The 22,792-nt window shown below is 39.6% G+C and overlaps 1 protein-coding gene across 7 annotated transcripts in view; it reads right to left on the reverse strand.

Annotated features, from left to right (window-relative positions):
* The window catches only part of LOC122557205 (Krueppel-like factor 8), a 188,897-nt gene that overhangs the window by 110,847 nt on the left and 55,258 nt on the right, over positions 1-22,792 (reverse strand). For 5 of the 7 annotated variants that reach the window (XM_087992066.1, XM_087992067.1, XM_087992068.1 and 2 more), the window contains one exon: positions 13,253-13,354. In XM_087992066.1, the coding sequence (XP_087848192.1) occupies positions 13,253-13,354 (102 nt within the window). Of the gene's footprint in view, positions 1-13,252; positions 13,355-13,510; positions 13,650-21,898; positions 22,037-22,792 lie in introns of those variants that run through there. The other 2 variants (XM_087992065.1, XM_087992070.1) reach the window with 2 other exon arrangements.

Consider the following 22,792-nt stretch of genomic DNA (forward strand, 5'->3'; position numbering starts at 1 on the left):
AGAAGGCTACATTAGTGAATTATCCATTACCAAATCTCACATCTCTACTACCTGGAAGATAATTGGAAGAAAGAATGGATGAGGAACTTTAAAAACATACTAATTGATCTCCTATGGCATTGACCAAGCAAGAAAAACCAAGTGTAGAATTCAGGTAGAACAAGATTACACAGTAAAGAATAATTGGGAATAAAAACAACAAATGTTGAAGATACTCTACAGACCCAGCAACATCTTCAGAGAGAAACAGTTAACATTTCCAGCCCAAAGGCTTGAACTGGGAATGTTAATCCTGTTTCTGTCTCCATAGATATTGCTAAACCTGAACTTCTCCAACATTTGCTGTTTTCATTTTAGATTTCCAGCATCTTAAGTGTTCAGCTTTTATTTGAAGGAATCATTGCGCTGAAGATCCCTTTCACTCATGCATTTGACTTTTCCTTATCTAATAGCTGGATTTGATTTTTAATACATACACATTTTAATAGAAAGCAAACAGATCCAAAACTGTTCAGAGTCTGAAAATTTCTCTGCTGTTCAGGCCAACGTCTAACCAAAAAAGAAGCAAGGCACTACAGTGCAGAACAGTAAAAGATGTGCAGTATCACATTCGCACAGGCAACTTCCATTATCAAAGTGGAAGTAGGAATAAGAATATAGAATATGGTGAATTTAAAAAAATTTCAAGATGTCATAATCCACTGTTATTCATACAGTATAGTCTGACTGGAAGATCCTAAAGTCAGAAAGCTTTCTCTGCTCCAACTCTTCTGAATGCATCAACCAACCACTGATTATGGTCTACAGATGTCAGCAGGTTTCGAACTGACCATTCTTCATGTACAATCCTAAACATGATGATCAATGAAGAGCATCCAATTGTTATAAAGAAGGTTTTTCTGTATGGATGTATACACATCACTGAAGAAAGTAAGTATGTTTGTTTCAGATTTCACCCTTTGTCATAGTTAAATATTGTGTTTGGAATATTTTATATTGCTGTTGAGAAGATACACAGAAGAAAATTGTTAACTGTTTACAGCTCACGATATCTAATATACAGCAATCATTATATTAGCAATACTTCACTGGTCAAAAGAATTATTTGATTAGACAGCGTTTCAAGTGTCTGAAGACTGCATTGATTTTTAAAAATCGTACTTCTCTCCATTTTCAAATTGGTTGTCCCATAACTTTTGCAACATTTGAAAACAATATCTTCACAAAAAGCTTTATGTAAAAAGAAATTCAAGATTTAGTATTTATGTTGTAGAATGCAAGACAACAGACTATAGTAAACTTCTATAGACGTTAGGTTAGAAACTGTGAAGTACCGAGCATTTGCTTTTTTTTAATGATTAGACATTGCAACCATTTTTGGGGACCTTACTATAAAATAGGAGTCAATATAACTAAATGGATTCATGAAGATGACACCAGAGACACAGTTATTTGAATATCCATTGCACCACTACAGCCCCATCACTATTTTCCATGTCGCAAAATTCTATGATTTATTTTGTTGTTCTATTTCCTGCTTTCTACCCTTAAAGAACGTTGGCTCATCCCACAGACCAATTCCGCAGGTGGTAACCATCCTCAAATGCCTTGTCCATATAAAGGAAGTAAAGACAGTACATACCTCAGCCACAGCTCTTCCCAGAGGCTTTTTTCCCCTGCCTGGCTTATGTTAAATAGCTACAAGGATGAAAACTTTTTATCACTGAAGAGTCTTAAAGCCATTTGATATCCAATAACCTGCTCTGAAAATTCTGACAATTGTGACAAGGTCCACCATTACAGTTGAGACCATAGAGATAACTAACAACCAATAACATAAATCAAACAAAAAGTTAATCCAGGGAGGAAGTAAGGACTGCAAATGCTGGAGATCAGAGTCGAGTGTGTGGTTCTGGAAAAGCACAGCAGGTGAGGCAGCATCCAATGAGCAGGAGAATCTATGTTTTGAGCGTAAGCCCTTCATCAGGAATGAGGCTTGTGTGCCAGGGGAGGCTGAAAGATAAATGGGAAAGTGATGGGGTGGGGGAGGAGGGGGGGGAATGGCAAAGGGAGCCGAGAATGCGATGGGTAGATGAAGGTGAGGGAGAAGGTGACAGGTCAGAGAGGAGGGTGGAGCGAATATATGGAAAAGGTGATGGATAGGTCAGGAGGGTGGTGCCAAGTTGGAGGCATAGGACTAGGATAATTGGGGGGGGGGGGGAAACTGGTGAAATCCGCATTGATCCCATGTGGTTGCAGGGTGTAAAGGCGGTATATGAGGCATCCTTCCACTAGGTGTCGGGTGGTAAGGATTTGGCGCTGGAGGAAGCCCAAGACCTGCATGTACTGGGCAGAATGGGAGGGGGGGGTTGAAGTGTTCTGCCACAGGGCAGTGGGTTTGGTTCGTGTGGTTTAGAAATGTTCTGAAACAATCCGCAAGTAGGTGTCCTGTCTTCCCGACGTAGAGACGACCACATTGGGTGCAGTGGATACAGAGATGACATTAGTGGAGGTACAGGTAAACGCACGCTTGATTTAGAGGGATCCTTCGCAGCCTTGGATGGAGGTGAGGGGAGTGGTGTGGGCACAGGTTTTGCACTTCCTGCAGTGGCAGGGGAAGGTACTGGGAGTGGGCTGATGGAAGGGGGGGGGGGGTGGATCTGATGAGGGAGCCACAGAGGGAATGGTCTCTCTGGAATGCTTATAGGGGTGGGGTCAATCCACCCTATTTCCCAATGGTAATACAGTCTTTTCAAAAAAATTCTAGGATCTGGAGCTATATCCATGTCTAAAACTAATCAGCTCCTCCATGACAACAACTTATCATTGAATCCTGTATTTTTTGATAAGTATTGTTCGCTGACAAACAGACACAAGCCTATCTTCAGTGGCAGAGGCAATAAGCATGAGCAGGTAACTTTGATTCTCTGGCGTTCACTGCCGAGCCTCGTCTTGACCCAATCCAACGTTCACACATTTAATAAAGATGGTCATTAAATAAAAGGAATATAAAAATGCTTAACAAAACCAGAAAATGCTAGAAATATTCAGCCAGACAGGTAGAATCTATGGAGAGAGAAAGGGAATTAACATTTCAGAGGATGACCTTTCTTCAGTAATTGAGCTAAAACAATGAATGGAATCTTCCCATCCTGCAGGAAGTAAGGTGGCTGTGGGGGTCTTGAAAAGGAAATGCATTGTCATTAGGAACAACATGTGACACCTTCCCACCTTTGCGCAAGTATATTCTAGGCAGGAAGATACACAGCCATCTCCACTTACGATCCTAACTGGGGCAATTAACAACCACCCGAGCTCCACTTAAGGGTCTCTTCAAACCTGAACTACAATTTTTTGTTGCTCCAGGTTGGACAAATGACACAGGTGGTCTACCGGAAATCGTGCAGGCTGTACGTTAGTTAGAAGGGGCAGCTGATAACTTGATCTACGTCTTGTATGAAAAAAGGACATGGGAAAGGGTGTGAGTGCTAACATCAACAACTCCTACCTTTGTATCTGACCCCAAAGGACACCCCACACCACCCAGTGCCCACCCCCTCAACACCCTACACTTCAGTCCCATGAGAGAACCTAACCTGAACCCAATACTCTTTGCGTATTCCCTGGAAATTACTCCTTCATCCCCTGATTGGCCAGCAACCCCAACCAGGCAAGATCTTGTATCCCAGCGTCCTCAGCCAGGTGAAAGGCTGGTCAATGTCATCGTTAAGTGGCCAATAGGCTCACAAACAGACAAGCCTTCCTTTTAAGAGTAAGCGTGGAGGTCACTGTGCAAGCTGCAAGACTACCCCAACCTCTAAAGTTTCTGCCCATAAACTTTGCTCCCTCTCCACAGGTACTGCCTGACCTGAATATTTCCAGCATTTATATTTTCAATTTCTGGCACCCTCAGTTTCTTGAATAGAAAAATGCTTTTTATTTTCTCCTCTTTATGCAGGGGTACCTAAGCCTAGCTATACTGCTCTACTTACTCTCTGATTGAGGCAGTAAGGGACAGAGCATGGAGACTTTCTGTCTGTAGCTCAGTAAAACACAACAGACTTAACAGCATTAAGGCAGCATTTCAATACAACATTTTGGGTGAAACACTGAATGTATCATAACAAAACAGGGAAATTATAGACAATAATACATTTGCAAAGAACTAGATTTGCCGAGATTTGGCTAGAGGAACTTTGGGGGCTTGCACTATATGCTACCCCCCCCCCAGCTGGTTTGAAGTCTGGAGTGACATACCAAATCCAACAGCTAGGTGTTACCTGTCAGGCCAAGCCCAAACTACAACTTTGCTACCAGCAGAGATGGCATCAGGTAGCCCGCTCGCCAGCAGTCCAATTGAGGTCCTCAAGTGGGATTTAACTGGCAGCAGGTTTCTCTGTGTGGGCTGATGGAAGGCAATCCCCGTTTAATGGACTCTCTGAGCCAATTAGAGTCGACATGAGAAAGGTTACTCTAAACCTGCACTAGTCCCACCTTCAAGCACTTGGCCCAACTAAAATGGAAAAAAGGAAAATATTTATATAAACAAGCACAAAAGGAATGAAATTATCTGTCCACATAGATTGCATTTATTCATTGTGGAAAAAAAGGAAACTCACAAAGGGGCACTATTATAAATATTTAATAATTCATTAGAAAAATGTGTATTGCTATCAGATTTACAAAAAACTAATATTTATCTTTAATTAAAGAGAGAAGGACAGAACAACCCACTTAACAGCATAGGTAGAAAAGATAATGAAATCCTTGCCACAGGAAGACATAGACAAATATGAAGAAACAAAAAATAATAAGATAAGTCAATATGGATCTAAAAAGTATTGAATTCTTTGAAGAGGTAATAGAGAAAAAACAAGGGTAATGTAGCAGATGGAATATTGCTAGATTTCCAATAGCCTATGACATGTCACCACATCCTGGTACAAGGTCTGAACATGTTGAGTCAAGAACAAGAAGGGGAAAGATATAAAGCTGAATCTGGAGGTGAAGGGTAGCTATTGGATTGACTGGGGTTGTAAATAGAGTCACAGAATCTACATTGACAAATGTTACTCTAAATCTATACTTTCCAGCACTTGGCCAACCTTCAAGTACTCAAAGAACTTTTTTTTTTAAAAAAAGTCCTGAGGTTTCCTGCATCAACTACCCTCCCAAGCAGATTCCTACGATTCTCAGAGAAAAAAAATCTTTCCTCAAATTTCCAAACTTCCACGTTAAAATTATTTGCCTTTGGTAGTGATCCTTCAACTAAGGGGAACAGCTGCTTCATATCCATCCTGCCCCTCAATCTTATATACCTCTGTCAAGTCCCCCTCAGCCTTCTCTGATTTAATGAAAACAACTCAAAACTTATCTGGTCTCTCCTCTTAGCAGGAGTGCTCAATTCCAAGCAACATCCTGGTAAATGTCCTCTGCACTTCCACCAGTATAATCACATCCTTTCTATAATGAGGTGACTAAAACTGCACACAGTACTTCAGCTGTGGCCTAATCAAAGTCCTGTATACCTCCAACATAACCTCTCTGCTCTTGCAATCTGTGCTACAACTGACAAAGGCAATAGATCCATTATGCCTTAACTACTCTACGAACTTGTCCTGCCATCTTGAGGGATTGATGGACAAGCACACCAAGATTCCACTGCTCCTTTGAGCTTCCTAGTTTCCTGCCATTCAGTGAGTATTCCCTTGTCTTGTTTCTTCTTCCAAAGTGCATCACCTCACATTTATCAGGGTTAAGTTCCATCAGCCACTAATTTGCCCATTAGATCATTCCATTGATGTCCTCCTGTAATCTAACACCTTCTTCCTCATCGTCAACCACCGAGCCATCTGATCCGACAATGACCAATGCTAGGATCACGGATTTTATCAATTTATTTCAATAATTTAAACTTTGGAATCAAAATCAAAAACATCTTTTAAATTTGAAAATACCACTAATTCAGAGGTATGGCCAAATCTAAAAAAAGGATTGCCAGATTAACATTGCAATAATAAAGAGAGAATGGTCATATTGTAAGCAAATTAATTTTAACAGATGCGAGAGGTGTCATATTTTGATAAGAAAATTAAGGAGGTCACGTATTACTTTGAAACTAAGAAATAGAGCAGGAGCAGGCAATACTGCTCTTCCCTGTTCCCAATATTCTTTGGGATCAAAATTTGAATCAAACTTTGGCTAAACTGCACTTGAAGTATGGGTTTGCAGTTCTGGTCACCATTTTAGGAAAGAGGAATTGGGTGGACAAAATAAAAATTTACAAGGATGATATTAGGACTGAGAGGATCTGGAAAGAATAAACAGGTTAGCCGTATTCCCCTAATAAGAGAAGTTGTAACCTAACAGACATCTTTAAAATGATTGTATAGGCATTGAAAGAACAACTCCAACTGTAGGAAATTGCCCAAAAGTACAAGTCGCCAACAAAATCTCAAATCAAGTGAAGATTACTAAACGCCTGGAGAATTTCCAGCGGATCAAAGAAAGTCGTCATGGACTTATAAAGTGATAAGCCTGACCGCAATTTTTCAAATTAGTGACTAAAGCAGTGAACAGAGGAATGCCTACTGAGGTTTTAGTGAAGTCCCTCATAAGAAATAGATTGCTTTTAAACTTGAAATTCATGGAATTGAATGCAAATTACCGACCTGGCTAGAAATGTGAGCAGCAGGAGACAGATAATGGGGGCAGGAATGTAAGTAGCGGTATCCGACAAGGATTTCTGGAGCTTCACCTATTCACGGTTTTTATTGACTTAGATGATAGGGGAGGTTAACCTTGTTGAATCTAGAAAAGGGTAGAACAGACCACTTGCTAAATGAAAGTAGCAGTAACAGTCCAGTAGCAGTAGCAGTCCAGAAGAAGTAGCAGTCCAAAGAGACTAATGGGTTCATCTGTAGATCACTACTACAGGCACAGCAAATGATCAAAAATACTTAGCTCTTGCAGCACTGTTGTGTCCTTGCCTTTTAACCAAGAGACCGGTTTTCAAGTCCCACATGCTCTAGAGGCATCTAATAATATCTCTGAACAGTTTGATTAGAAAATATCTAAATAATCAAAAAGGTCGGGTGCTTATGTTACAATGGTAGTGTCTGTACCTCAGGAGGCCTAGTTCAGTAACATCTCTGAACCAGTTGATTAGAAAATATCCCAAATAATCAAAAAGTAATGAAATATTGGACTTCATATCTTGAGCCTAAAATAGAAGGAAGTGGAAATCACACTTCAGTAATGCTGCCTAGTCTGGTCACACCTGGTGGCCTCTGAGCAGTTCTAGGCTCTTTACTTCAGGAAGAAAATACTGGCCTTCAGGGAGTGCAACTAAGTTTACGAGGAGCGATTACAGAAACTAGAGCCAGGTCTCCTGCAGTATAGTAAGATAAGGGCTAATTTCATTGAAGTTTCCATGTTCTTTCATAATACAATTCTCCACATTGAACTCCATCTATCATCTATACACCCACTCACCAACTTGTCAATGTCTTTTTGAAGCATTAGAAGGGAACAGATACTATCTCTATCTACCCTGATTTCACTGCATGGGAAGTGTAGGACTAGCTACTCCTGTTCTCAAACTGGAAGAAACCCTCTTTTTCCAGAAAGTAATGAGGGCAAGGAATTTTCACTCCTTGGAAGTGATGGCAGCAAGTGATGCACTCTCTCCAATACATTCCCAACCTTCCTAAAATGTGGCACCTAGAACTGTAAGCAATATTCCACGTGAGGACTAACAAGAGTCGTTTACAGGTTCAACATAACTTTCCTGCTGTTGTACTCTGCCCCTGTTATTAACATCAGAATGCTGTATGCTTTAACTGTTTCATTTGTCCTTTCACCTTCAATGACATATACACCAGGTCTCTCTGCTCCTGCACAACTGAGCCTCTCCATTTTCTTTCACAATACAGTTCTCCACATTGAACTTCATCTATACACAACCACTCCACCAACTTGTCAATGCCTTTTTGAAGTTTCACACTGTTCTCCTCTCAGTTTACAATCCTCCCTTTTGTATCATTTGCAAAATGTTAAATGTTCCCTGCATTCCAAGATCTAGATCATTAATATAAATCAGGAAATCACAGATCCTAATAACAACTCCTGATCGAGAAGTCACTGAGGCAAATCATATAAAAGAGGAGCCATTCACTTTAAATGTGTCTTCAGGATTAAGTTGCCATCATCAAGACTGTGGAGACTCAAACCGTGATACAGCTTTATGGGCAGTTTATTACTGTTCAGATGAATTCATAGCAAGCTCGTCCACGTTACAAACGACAATGGTGCCACCCTTCAAAAAAAACTCCAGAGTATTTCTGAAGCATTTTCTTTTACTTCCCAGGGACATTTGCCATTTGAGAGGTTGAAAAGAGGAGAAGACAGTTTTCGTCCATCCAGACACAGTATCCGGTCCATTGAAGCGGATCTTGTAGGAATTTTGTCTGACATCTGTGCAGCTGGCTTTAAGGTGGACATTAGATTTGTTTAACTGTATATCTCTCTTCCTCAAAACCCCATTCGAACCTGAAAATTGATGAAATTTCTTCAACATTTTAGACGTCATAGATACAGTCCAGTTCTCTCAGTAGTACAGAGAAATGGTTACAACTGCTCTGCATCTAGGACCATCAGTGACTTGCAGAGATCCTTATCAAATTCCTGCTGCAGTAGCATATAGAATGTTACACTGGGTACAACATTCCATCATTGGATTTCTTTATCAATTGTGGTCTCTTCAGAGAAGTGGCTACTCAAGTTTGAGAAATGCTAAACATATTCCAAACCTTCTTTCAACATACATAAGACAGGAAATATTTGGCTTAGCAGGTTGATGATGACAGCTTTGCACTAGTTATACGAGACTAGACGGTGTCTATTAAATGCTGAATTGAGAGATCAAGAGTGACTTTTAAATCTCACGCAAAGTGAATACTATAATCATCTGCAAATTATAGATCACAGATATTTATGGTAGTCAACAGAGGTGACTGAGATTAAACAGTTTTTCATCAAAACTTTTACAAGTTATTTTAAATCAGCCTGTTTGGACCACGTTATGACAACTCTGGGGCGGACAGGATTTGAACATGATCCTGGTATAGGAGGGATACCACCACTGTGCCACAAGACCTATGGTTATTCACCTTAAAGAACAAATTTCAATAGCAAGCAGATAGTAAATAATAGAGGCTATCACAGGCTGGCTTCACCCAGTCTGGATTGGGATGATGTCTTATTTCAGATCAAGACAGTTGCTATCATGAAGCAATGACAGGATTGTGATGTTTCTTGAACATCCAGATCATTGGAGCACAGCTACAAAAGACTTTGCAATTCACCAAGTTAAATGCTTTGGTTAGGTCAATGAATAAAATGAAGAGATTCTAGTCTCACTTAGTTTTCTCCTTGACATTAATAAAGCAGTCAGCAGTCTATAACAGTTTTGCTGTATATAAATTATTCCTACTAAAAGAACAGAGGAGATCTCAGGTCACAAGCAAGTGGTCAACTCTTCCTTACCAATCATTGCTGATAATAGATTAAGTATTCATTTTAAAGAATGAATGCTGAAAGGGATTGGACAGCCAAATGGCATATTTTGCCGTGTTAGCTTATATATTTTTGTTTACAACCCCATGAATGAAACACGTGGGAAAACTGAAGGCAATGTCCTGGAGCTTAAAATAGCATGCTATGGATAAGACTGCTTCCCAGAATGAAATAAGCATTTCAAATTTGTGCTTTGATGAAATGAGACATTTGGGTTGCAGCTTCAGACCATTTTTTTTCATCTCTCATTTTCTTTTGTGTCCTTATCCCTCCTTTATCCCTCAGGCTTTACTTCTCCAGCTTCTGCCACTTGTTATGCTGTCACACCTCCTTTCACTTCATCTGTTAGATGACTGCTTCCCAAACCTTCTCCTAATATGAGCCCACTTTAATACGAATGAACTTGTATGACCCTAGAATTAAAACTGGGCGGGGGGGGGGGGAAGCAGGGTGAGAGAGGGTTAAAGAATAATTGAATGCGGCTTGAGAAAGGTGACTGGGGTATGGTGGAGGATAAAACTGCTATGTTCGCTCTGATAGAAGCGACAACCCACCTTTTTACAGATGGTGGTTGTACCAAAATCTGGCCTCAAAACAGACAATTACAATGAATAGACAGAATAAAAGTGAACATTTAAAAGGAGCCTCATAGCTGTTAAAACACAGTCTGAGTTCAACAGACACCATTGCTGCCTTGAGGTTTGAAAACCAAATTCTTGTCGCATATCCCCATTGAGAGTCTTACCCCTCAGTTATGGGGCTTCTAATGTAAGATCTGGTTGCAAATTCTCCTGCTAAGAAAATCCCATCTTAACTCTTCACTATCTCCAAATTTTCCTACTCTCCAGTCCCAAGCTTTACTTCCTCTGTGACGTGACTTCTTGAATGAGTCCATAATATCCCTCTAGTTCTTTCTGGACATTCCCTCAATAGTCCATCAGACACTCATCACTGCCTCTTTAGAAACAGCAATTCTACCAAACGTATGCTTTGTTCTTGACAATATTTCTTTCCAGTGCATTAACAGAGCTAATTCAGTCAACTTCCTTTCTGTTCCACATAGCTCTCTAACTGCTCATTTACCTGTTTACCTGTTCATTTTACCTGTTGTGATGTAGGGTGTGAGACTATTAATAATCATTTATTTTAAGTTTGGATTTTTAGATTTTGTTTTTCCTGTGTATCTGAAGGGCTTAGTAATTAACTTAAGTACTTCTGTAGCTGTGGTGATTTCTTTTAAAACAGTTTGAGAGCAAACCTTGGAACTATTGTCTTTTTTGTGTACATTCGGGTGTTTACAACTGAGCAAAGTAAATATTGTGCATAAGATATATGTTATAAATTTCTGGACTTTTTTTAAGCTTAGGGGAAAGACCCATAGCTTCCAAAAACAAAAGTTTCAGTTGTAGTTTTGGACAGTTCTGCCTAGGTTCTTAGCTAAACGTTTACCTCTGTCTGCAACCTTTGGCATGGTCTCACCACATATTACTCCAATGTCTCAGCTGAATGAACTGCTGTATGTAGTTCTACACTTGTCCAGCCAGTCACATCCAGAACATCCTCTCCACTAGTTCCTCTTCCCAAATCCACACTTAATTCCAGAAGGGTTCTACAGAAGGGCTCATGCCCGAAACGTCGATTCTCCTGCTCCTTGGATGCTGCCTGGCCTGCTGCGCTTTTCCAGCAACACATTTTCAGCCCAGAATACTGGATGCCTTATTAACCACTTTCTCAGTCTGTGCTGCCATTTTCAACCACCACTCCTGCAAAGATCTAGCCCTGGCCACCTTCTAATTTCTGTTCATTTGCCAAATCAATCAAAACCATCTAGCTCTTTCTTACCACTGTCTCTTTCAATCCCTCCCATTATCTATCTCATGTCTGACTGCTTGTCTTAGGATCTGTTCACTTTTGAACCTAAACGGAGTTTATTCCAAATTTACTCTGTGGAATAGAATTACTTTGAATTGTTTGAACGCGGAGACTTAATGTGATGGTCATGTCAAATTCAGTCAAAGCAAGTTTATTCATCTGTGAATATTTTAAACTACAAGTAAATACAAAGTGAAGACCAAACTTTATGTGCAAGACATCAAACCTGGTAAATATTGCAGCAATGAAAGCATTTAGTGATAGATTGATGCAATGTAAAAAAGAAAGAAAAGAACAGAACAGGACTGATACAGATTAACAGATTAGTCATTTTTGTATTTAGGTACAGTAAGGAGTAGGTCAGTTAATCTGAAACTAGAAATAAATTAATTGAGACATGAAATATGAATACAAGCCATTCAGATCTGACACGTTTTTGGTTGATCTAAGTTTCAATATAGTTTCTTGAGGCCAGACAATCCTTTGCTGCCTCACCCAAGTGACAGTTCTTCAATGCCAGCCTAGGTACAGAACACTGGCATTTTATTCAGCCTGATGGCATTACAGGAACAGCTTGCTCTCAAATTGCCCAATGGCCATGCAACCACAAAATCCGACAGGTACCTTTGGACGGAATGCGATGTCAGGAGTTCCAAATAATTATTTTCCTCCATCTCCTCCAAAAGGCACCAACACCAAATGCAGTTACACAAAATGAAATCAACTGAGAAACTTGCTTTCTTTTCAAGTTCTGATTTTTCAGAGAAAGACAAGCAATAGTATGACAACAAAACTATACAAATACATAAATACTTGCCTGGTTTGCTTTTAAAATACAGAAGTTTTACTTGCAACAGGGATAAATCAGGAAATTTCTATCCTGAAAAAAAATTCAGGACTATAGCAAGAGAGTTGTCAAGTGGGACTAACTGAGCAGCTCATGCTTAGAGCCAGGACAGAGAGGACAAGTCAAATGACCTCTTTCTATATTGTAGCCATTCAATGATTCTATTGTGAAGGCTTGAATATTAGGAGAATCCAAATCTCATTCACTTGAAATAAAATCCACTACATTTCCTTTCTGTGCCAATGATATTCCTGGTAACATGGAAACCAACAGAGAAGAAAACAAGGAGGTTCAGGGCGGTGTATGACAACTTTAGGGGAAACAAAGGATTTAAAAATATATTTGCTTTTGTTCATCTTAAATCACTGAAAATTAAGATTCTTTGAAAAGTTTAGTTAAAATGACTGGGGCAGAGACCCTGACCCTAGAAGGTTAAAGAAACTAAACCTATCCATTTGCAAATGGGGATCCGGAGATAGGCCAATGAGACCAACAAAAGGGTTAATCTTTCAACTTCCTCAGTAAGTGACACTGAAGGTTATCCTTATAGTCTCTTTCCATTCTCCCACCCTTACAAATGTGACATGGGTGGGAGTAAGTGGGGAAAATGATAACTAAAAATCAAGGAAATAAACATTTCAGACAAAATGCAAACATGTGAAAAAAATCAAACAAGCTCAATAACAATTTACTTCAAAAAATAATGTTGGCACTTGTCTTGAATGCAGTTAGATGAAATTTAATTTATATTACAGAATGCCTTTTATCAACAGGGTGATATAAAGGTCCATGTAAAAGATTACATTAAACATTTCTTACAGTTTTAGAAAGCAATTAGATTTAAATCCCAGTACAGAAGAAAAAAACATTTCTTCCTCCTTCAGACTATGGTACTTTGTTCCTGACATTCCTGAGGTCTGGAAGTAATTACTGAAGTGTCTGGAGAGTTGGACTTACCCCTTGCCCAGGTTCCGGTGGCTCCGTTTTGATTCTTATAGCTGGCATTCCTTCAAGCATTAGCAAACTGCTGTACTCCACATCCCTAGTGCCTACAGAGCTCTGCAGAGAGGGAGAGAGTGGGGGAGGGGTGGGAAGAAAAGCAGGCCATCAGAACAGTTCTATTCCCTGAACTCTCAGCCACAAACATCATCCTCAACCCAAGCAGAACACAAAGCTAGCAAGTTAAAAGATCTCTTTTAAAATCAGGAAGAATACCTTTTCCTGTTAAGACGACAGCACACAGGCTGACACACAGTCCATTTTGATATTTTTAAAAAAGAGCCACGAATCCCAAGGTGTCGACTGCTGGAGGTTTGCTGGCTCCACCCTTTTCTAGGGTGGAGTATAGGCTGCTAATTTACTACTGCAGAGCAGAAGAGGTCCAGCTGTTACGCAGATTGCTGGGAAGAGCTGCCTCCCTGCCCTGTGCAAACAGAACACTGGTGCTCCAACAGAGCGGAAATAAAGAGAGGCCTCATTCCCTCAAGCAATGCTATTCACAGACAATGAGGGATGAATAGATGGCATGACCCCCACACCACCTCACAACCCCACCCCTTCTCCAAAAGAGAGAAATGTAGTCTCCAGTTCTAAACATCTAACAGCATGATGTGTGAAAAACTGTTTGATGTGATTATTTTGGTTAACACCCTCTGCTTAGGGCATTTATTGCTGGTAGAACAAAATCAGAGAACTCATCTGACTTAGCATTTATGTACTTCCATTTAGTGTTGCTACAACATTAACATTACAAATGGTTGCATTTGTGCATTAATGCAAAATACATTTTAATACATATATAGGTTGCATGTATGTGCAAGTCCATACATAGGAAGATGGATCAAACAAATTATACTGAAAATTTACAGTCAAATCATATTAGTTGATAATGATGACATTGCAAGATAAAGATGAGGGTAGACTGAAACACACTTTCTGAAAATTTAACTGTTGCTGTGCTGTTGAAAATGTATTCTCTTCAAAGGGTAATCTCCTAGCCTAGGCTGCCAGTAGGCTAATACATTATGCAGTCAAAAGTCTCTATTTGATTCCTGAAAGTCACAACAAATATTGACTTGGAGGCATGGCCATGAAACGTAGAGCCTAAAAGCAATTTCTCATCAGTTTGATCAAGACTGCCAAAAAATATACTGCTGAAAGGAACTCAAAACAATCTGCTCAGGAAACAAGAATAAGTTGGATCACACCAGAGTCCCAGGTTCGATTCCAGCCGCAAGCGACTGTCTGTGTGGAGTTTGCACATTCTCCCTGCGTCTGCGTGGGTTTCCTCCGGGTGCTCTGGTTTCCTCTCACAGTCACAAAGATGTGCAGGTCAGGTGAATTGGCTATGCTAAATTGCCCATAGCGTTAGGTGCATTGGTCAGAGGGAAATGGGTCTAGGTAGGTTAGTCTGAGGGTCGGTGTGGATTGGTTGGGCCGAAGGGCCTGTTTCCATATGTAGGGAATCTAATCTAAAAAAAAATTCAGATTGTCTGAAATTAATTTTTGTGTAAGTCAATTCATGTATTTAGTGAAGACTTCATGGCACATTAGCATCTTGTATCACTGCAGACTGTATGCTCTCGTCACATTATGTCCACATTTGTCCGAACCACATACATAGAACCACACAGGTACAATGGATTGAATGGACTCCCATGTTGACATTAGTGGTGAATCAATCCAGAAGTCTGGCATACAATAAACACAGCCATGATAGCAAACGTAATTCACTGTCTACTACATATCATCAAAGCACAAATTTTACATCTTTTTTCCCCTTTCCCTCCTCTTACAATTTCTCTCTTCCTTACTGATTTTCTCTCCTGCTCTATCCAACAAGTCAACTATGAGCAACTTTTCTGGAGTTCATGTCATGATCAGCTAACCCAGCACAAAATGTGGAGCTGCCATGTTTGCCTGAAAATTCAAATACTTCTCCCTCTTAAGGTTCGCTACCAAATTGCTTCTTAATTTCCAAATTACAGGCCAGGGTTACATGCATCTTAAACTAGTTATCGGAAGGTAACTACAGCTTAAATTTAGTCATAACTCATCCTTCTTCCCCCACCTAAGTCCAAAGACCTCAGCAAATAATTTCATTAGAGTGTGATCTAACTGTTCTTCTCAAACCTCCCTTCTATCACTTTGTATGTAAATATCCTAAGCAAACCCAGTATGTGGAGCCAAATACAAGATGACCACATTTTAGTATTCAAATTATACAAATTTCCTGGTCTGTGAATCACTATTCCCTAACCTCCAATAATGCCACAACTGTTGAACACACCAACATTATACACTGGTCACTGTGTTAACCAAAATCTTAACTGACATGCCACATAGCAGCATGGTGACAAACAAAAGGGCACTCTGCAAACAAAATAAAGGTTGACCTCTTGTTTCCTTTTTAGAGAACAAATCTCAAGACTGGAGAGTGAGATAGAGTACTCAACACATATTATAAAGTGCTGACCATAGCAACTTTCAAACAGCTTAAAATAAACAGGGGAAGAGGAGACTACTCAATTGACTCTCAACATCAAAATGTGCCCTATTTGCCAACAGACAAATTTCCATAGCCTGAATATTTGTGGGTTTGAGGAAGGAGGGACAAAAGATTAGCTCAATAGTAAACTGAGCACAAATCTTCTGAGGACTGTTTAATGATTCCTGACCTAAATGTCAAGAAAAGAGGACTCCTCTTGGACACATGCCTTTTGCGCTGAATTACTCGACAGCATTCACAGTCTAGACTGACATGAGAAATGACCACTTGGTACCAGAGGAAAACTCATGTCTGTAAAATATACTCCAACGAAAGGCAGCACCTTCAAAAAGTGAGAAAACTGGGAGGAAAAAGTAGTTATAAATTGGATTTCTTCATTGTACTAGCAGCTAAGGTGACTATTATAGTTTACACAAGTCACACTATGCCCATGGGACATTGATCTCAGCTGCTCTGTACGCATCAGCCACATTGGCCTAGCACAGATAAGAACACAGAGCTGCCAATGGGTTGTCAACAAACGTTGCAGAGGTCAGTACTCCAGCAAGACTGTTGCCTGGAAACCAGGAGGCATACTCAGAACAGAGCTTTGACAAAACTAGATTCAGAGCGCCTGCAGAGTAAAACATGTGCAATACTTAGGATGCACTCACAGTAGATTTATATTCACAAAAGAATTTGAGACTGATGTCTTTCAAATCTGTCAGATTTGCTGCTGAACAAAGTGCCCAGCCTAAAAAGTGCACTAATTTTAAAAACACTTTCAACTCCAGCCAGAGATTTATACAAAAGCTCTGTACAAATCCAATGTTGTCAATAACACTTCCTTTTCCAATAAAGTGGGTGTGTGAAATCTTCATACTTTGTTCATTTAAGTTGAGAAAAACATTTAGCTGCAAGATGAAGATTCATACTAATATGATTAGATTCGATTAGATTAGATTAGATTACTTACAGTGTGGACACAGGCCCTTCGGCCCAACAAGTCCACACCGACACGCAACCCACCCAGACCCATTCCCCTACATTTATCCCTTCACCTAACACTATGGGCAATTTAGCATGGCCAATTCACCTAACCTGCACATTTTTGGTCTGTGGGAGGAAATCGGAGCACCCAGAGGAAACCCACGCAGACAAGGGGAGAATGTGCAAACTCCACACAGTCAATCGCCTGAGGCAGGAATTGAACCCAGGTCTCTGGTGCTGTGAGGCAGCAATGCTAACCATTGTGCGCACAATGGTATGAGAAGTTGGGTTCTAAAATAGAGGTAAATGAGTACTTTGTTTTTAGTTGTGTGAAGGTGACTTGGCTTTTTCAAAAAAAAAATGGGTTAGAAACTTCTTTTGAGCACTAGGTCATAACAGCATTTCCAAGCAAGCATGTAACTTAAGTGAAACAACTACTGGGTGAGATAAATGCTGCAGTGCTTACAAGCCTAAGGTTTACAATCCAGAGAGAAAAATTCAGATATGCTTCAAATCCAGTTTAGAGTAAAAAGATATCTATACCACCAGAAGGTTAGTTTCAGTTTGGCAGTCTCCAGGCCATGAGGCGGGAAAATGTGCTAAGGTCTTTTAGCTGTCTATGTAGACTGGGCTTGGAAAATTTTTAAAAACACGTTTTTTTTCTTTCCCCAGACAGTTCATTGAGATTATATCTGTGTGACCTAGGAGCAACAGTGATGGAAAGAATGCTGCATTTGGTGAACATGCAGAAATTTGCCAAAAGGAAATGCCTACTGCTTTGTCAGTTCAGTAAATTAAAGAGTAAAGGAGCGATATTTCACTGGCATTTATTGTCTGTAAAGCATATAGCGGGGAAAAAGGCCGATTTTTCTTCTTTTTGGCTGTTGATACTTTTTAACATTGTCTTTTGTGTGATACATACATATCCTTTTGTTAAAGGTACATTGACAGCCTATTTCAATGACCGAATACCATGGTAACCAAACTGCAAAAACATTATGGTCTGTCAAGCCAGATTTCAACCCGAATCTGTCTTATCCAGTATTACCAACCATCTAGGATCTTAACAACTGTACAGTTATACGTATATTGACTTTCACTGCATACTTCTGCCTGTACGTCATGATTTCAACTGAAGAGCACCAAAACTCATGGAAAAACTATCGAGAACGTATATGTCACTTCAAAGTTATGATGGATGTGCAAGGGAACACCAACAGAATTACTGCCCCACTACCACCCATTTTTTGAAGTCTTAATAATCCTCAGGATGTTTTACTAAATTAAAGGTGACATATAAGTGCAAGTTATTGCTGTGAAGTGTGTTTTATATATTCAGAGGCAAATAACTGAACCAGAAAATACTAGAAATGTTCAGGACAGTCTGCATCGATGGAGGCAACAAAGAGATTAACACTTTGGGTGTGGCCCCTTCAACATGTTTTGACAAAAGAAGATTCATACCTGAACCTCCACCCTTCAGCTTTCCACCAATTGTTGATTGCTTGCTTGTTTTTTTTTATTTACAATGGTCAGTTACAGAAAGTGCCAGCATTTTCAATTCAACAATACCACAAAATAATTAGGCCCCATAACATAAGATGTGGACTTCAGGGCAATTTTCTCCATAGTAATTCATGCAGAGGCTGCACTAAAATCATTCTTTCACAACTGTGGTAGCAATGTCCACCCTCATCAAAACAGCAATGACAATAAATATGAACAGTACATGCAGAATTTGAGTTTCAATTTGTCTCAAGGAAAGATTCACCTCTCAGGAGTTAAGGACATCCCGAAAGAACATTGCAGCTATTCAGTGTGTGTTTTGAAGGGCGCTCACTAATGTAAGAATTGCTGCAGAGAATCTACATACAGCAAGATCCCATTCATGTAAAAATGACCAGATATTTTGTTTAATTATGTTGCTTGAGGGATACATACTGGTTATGATACATGCTCTTCTTTGAAAAATGTCATGAATCTTCTATGTCCAGAAGACAGGATAGATGGAACCGAAGTTTAACACCCCAACCAAATGACAGCACTCCCAGCAGTGCAATACTCCCTTAATCTCCACCTAGATTACTTTCCTGGGTCTCTGGAGCAGGATCGAACTATGACCTTCCAACTCAAACAGCGAGAGTGCTACCACTCAACTAAATTGACACAGTCCAACGTGAACATATGCACAAAGCAAGCATCGTTCAAGTATACATCTGATTTGGGGAACATTTTTTAAGTACCATCAGCTGCTGCCGAAGCAACAATATTTTCAAACTGTAAGAATACGATGGCTTGCAAAGTTACCACAAAGCATTCAGATCATGGATGAATTTTGCTGACTAGTGCCAACCCTAATATCGCTTAATGGTGTTGATTCAGTTAGTTAAAGTCCGACCTAGTCACATAATTTGGAGATGCCAGTGTTGGACTGGGATGTACAAAGTTAAAAATCACAACACCAGGTTATAGTCCAACAGGTTTAATTAATTGGAAGCACATGAGCTTTTAGAGCGCCACTCCAACTACCTGAAGGAGCAGTGGTCCAAAAGCTCGTGCTTCCAATTAAACCTGTTGGACTATAACCTGGTAATGTGTGATTTTTAACCTAGTTCACATATATACTATCAACATTGCAAATGTACTGGAGTCTCCACATCATACAAGAAAGAAAGAAAAGGTCATGTTTTAGGGTGTGTCACCTTCTCAAAAAAGGTCCTGCTACATGTTTTTCATTGTTATTTTATTTTGGCAAGTGCACTCCACCCAACACCAAACTTGTTTTACAAATATTGCTACACAGAGATCTCACTCTTTATCCATTCAAATCTATGTTCCCACCTAATATTAAAATTCACAGAAAAATCCAATGCTACATCAAAATAAAAGGATGCCCAATTTACGTTAGCGTATGTTAAGGTGTTTTAACGTATGAAAGCCCAATATTACAAAATCAGGCTTTACAACATAATTGTTACAAGTCAGCTATAATAAGTATGAATCTTAAGATTAAAAAAGAGATTTCTGAAAGGAACATGAAGCATGGACATGAATTAACAGGACGACATCATAACAACCAGAAGGTCCTAGATTCAAAGCCAAACCAGTGCAATATTTGCAACTAAGTCAGCCACCATCTAACCTCCCAGAAGAGATGCCAACAAGAGGTATTATCATCTGAAATTGGAGCTTGGATGAGGGACAATTAATGAAAGTCACTGCATCTCAATTTTGATTAAGGTAGAATTGAGGTTTTATTCAAATAACGTTTCATTTTATTTCTGGTACGTGAATTCAGCTAGTACTATCATCATAAATATTAGGAAATCCCCAAGGAGCAACAGAATAAAAAAAAGCAATATAATTTGGTAAAATTGACCACTAATATTTTGTAATTTAATCAGAAGAGAGAAAAACAGACAGAAATTTAAGAAGCTCCATTAGACTGTAAATAAAGCAATGCATTGACATAGCTTTGCCACACGACATTTGATGTCTTAAATGAGACAAATCTCCCTCAGTTTTAATTTTGTCCTCTTTTATTCCCTAGTTTGCCTAAGTAGCAATGCTAGCACTTCAAAACATACTTAATTTGCTGCAAAGCATAACCCTACACTTCAGAATAAGGTGTTTACAAATTCACATTCTACTCCTGCAATGGATTATGAATATTAAGCTATTAAAGTAGCATCAGAATTAATTCTATTTTTGAAACACTAACCCTAATCAATTGCAGTAGACCACCATCAGATCGGAAAATGATTGCATGCAGGAGGCCGTTCTCCCTGTCCTGTTTTTGCTGGCTCTCTGCAAGAGTAACATATCCTCCTGGTCTTTTGCCCATACCTTTGCATACTCCCTTTTCAAGCGATTGTCCAGTTCCCTTTTGAAAGCCACAAATGAACCTAGCTCCAATAAATTCTTGGAAAATGCGTTCAAGATTCTAGCCAATTCCTGTATAAAAGTGTTTTCCTCAAGTCATCTTTTGCCACTCATCTCATACTGGCTCTCTGGTTGTTGATCCTTTCGGGTTGTGCCCGAAACGTCGAATCTTCTGTTCCCTAGATGCTGCCTGACCTGCTGTGCTGTTCCAGCAATAAAGTTTCAGCTTTGATCTCCAGCGTCTGCAGACCTCACTTTCTCCTCCCTGTTGATCCTTACACCAAGGGAACAGTTTCTCTGTTTCTCTACTGTGCACAGACCCTTCATGAATTTCAAAACCTCTATCCAATCTCCTCAATCTTTTCTTCTCCAAGGAGACTTCTCCTATCTTTCCACACAACTGCAGTTCCTCATCCATGCGACCATTCTAGCATACATCTGAAATGTAACCACTCCTTCCTAAAGTGCCCCAGAACTGGACATTAGTTAGGGTTTATTCAGTGTTTTATAAAAGTTGCTTTCACAACTGTGCCCTTACTTTTCCAGTCCAGGATGCTGCTTGCTTTTGTAGCTACTTTCTCAACTGCTCTTGCTACTTCCAATGATTTGTACATACACTTTAGGTTCCTCTGTCCCTGCATCCCCTTTAGAGTTGTACTCTTATATTGCCTTTCCTCATTCTTCCAAACAAAATAAATTACCTCATACTTCCCTGTGTTAAATTTCACCAGTCACATGTCCATCCATTCCACCAGCCTATGACCTTTCAAAGTTTATTGCTATTCCCTTTAGTTTGCAAAACTCCCAAATATTGCATCATCCAAAAATTTTGCCCTACACACCCAAGTCTAGGTCATTAACGTATCAGGAAAACCAGAGACCGTAATCCAAATGTGTACCTTTCTCCGATAGAAAAACAGCTGCTCACCAGTTACATGTCACTCAGCCAATTTCATATCCAGACCGTCAGTCATTTTAATTTCACGTGTTTGAACTTTGCTGACAAATCCAGTGTGCAACACTTTATCAAGCACTGTTTGGAAGTTTACAAACACCACATTTACTCTCTGTTACCTCAAAGTCAATCAAATTAGTTAAAAGTGAGTTGATCTCAGCAAGTGCCTGTTGTATTTCCTTAATTAATCTAGGTTTGTCCAAATGACTTAATTTTGTCCTACATTATAATTTCAAAACCCTTCCTACCATCAATGTTAAACTGACTGACAAGTACTCACTAAGTTTACCTTTACATCCTTTTCTGAACAAATCAGAACTATTTGCAATTCACCAGTTCTATGGCACAATCTTGAAGAATTATGGCCAGTGCTTCCACAACTTCCATCACTCCTTTGTTCAGGATTCTTGAATGGATTCATCTGGTCCTGTTGCCCTATTAACTTTATGTAGAACTAGCCCATATGATAAAACTGTGAGCTACAGATGCTAGAAATCTGAAACAAAAAGAGAAATTGTTGGAGAAGATCAGCAGGTCTGTCAGCATCTGTGCGGAGAAAGCAGACTCAATTTTTTCAGATCTACTGAGCCTTCATCAGAACTCAATAATGCTTTTTAATGCCTCAATTTAATCATTTCCTAGCCCATCTTATGAAGCAACTATCCTTTCACAAACTTAGCAACTTCTTCCTTGCAAGAGACAGATAGAAAGGTTCTCATTTAATATCTCAGTCTTGCTGTCTGCTTCCACACAAATCTCCTTGTAGGGCCTTTCACTATTTGATGGCTACAGAGGAATTTTGGACTTTGCTTATGTTAGTTGCCTGTCTCTTCAGATACTCTCTCTTTGCTTCTGTTTTTTACCTTCCCGTCTGAACGCTCAGTATTTTGTCTGGTTTTCACTGGTATTATCTAACTGCCATACACGAGTTTTTTTTCTTCATCATAAGCTCAATCTCTATCATCATCTTGGGACCTCTGGGATTTGTTTACCACATCTTTTCCACTCTGTGACTGTATCCTCACTGTACTACTTCCTCTTTAGTTTCTTTCAAAGCAACCTGTTCAGAGATGTTATTACACACCTCTGGATCAGGTGGGACTTGAACCCTACCTCCCTAGCTCAGAGGTAGGGACACTACCATTGCACAAAAATAGCCCCTACTTCCTATTTTTCTAATCAA

Source organism: Chiloscyllium plagiosum, unplaced genomic scaffold, assembly GCF_037043375.1.
Source record: "Chiloscyllium plagiosum isolate Xiang-an unplaced genomic scaffold, Cpla_swu_hap1 HiC_scaffold_11, whole genome shotgun sequence".
NCBI lineage: Eukaryota > Metazoa > Chordata > Chondrichthyes > Orectolobiformes > Hemiscylliidae > Chiloscyllium > Chiloscyllium plagiosum.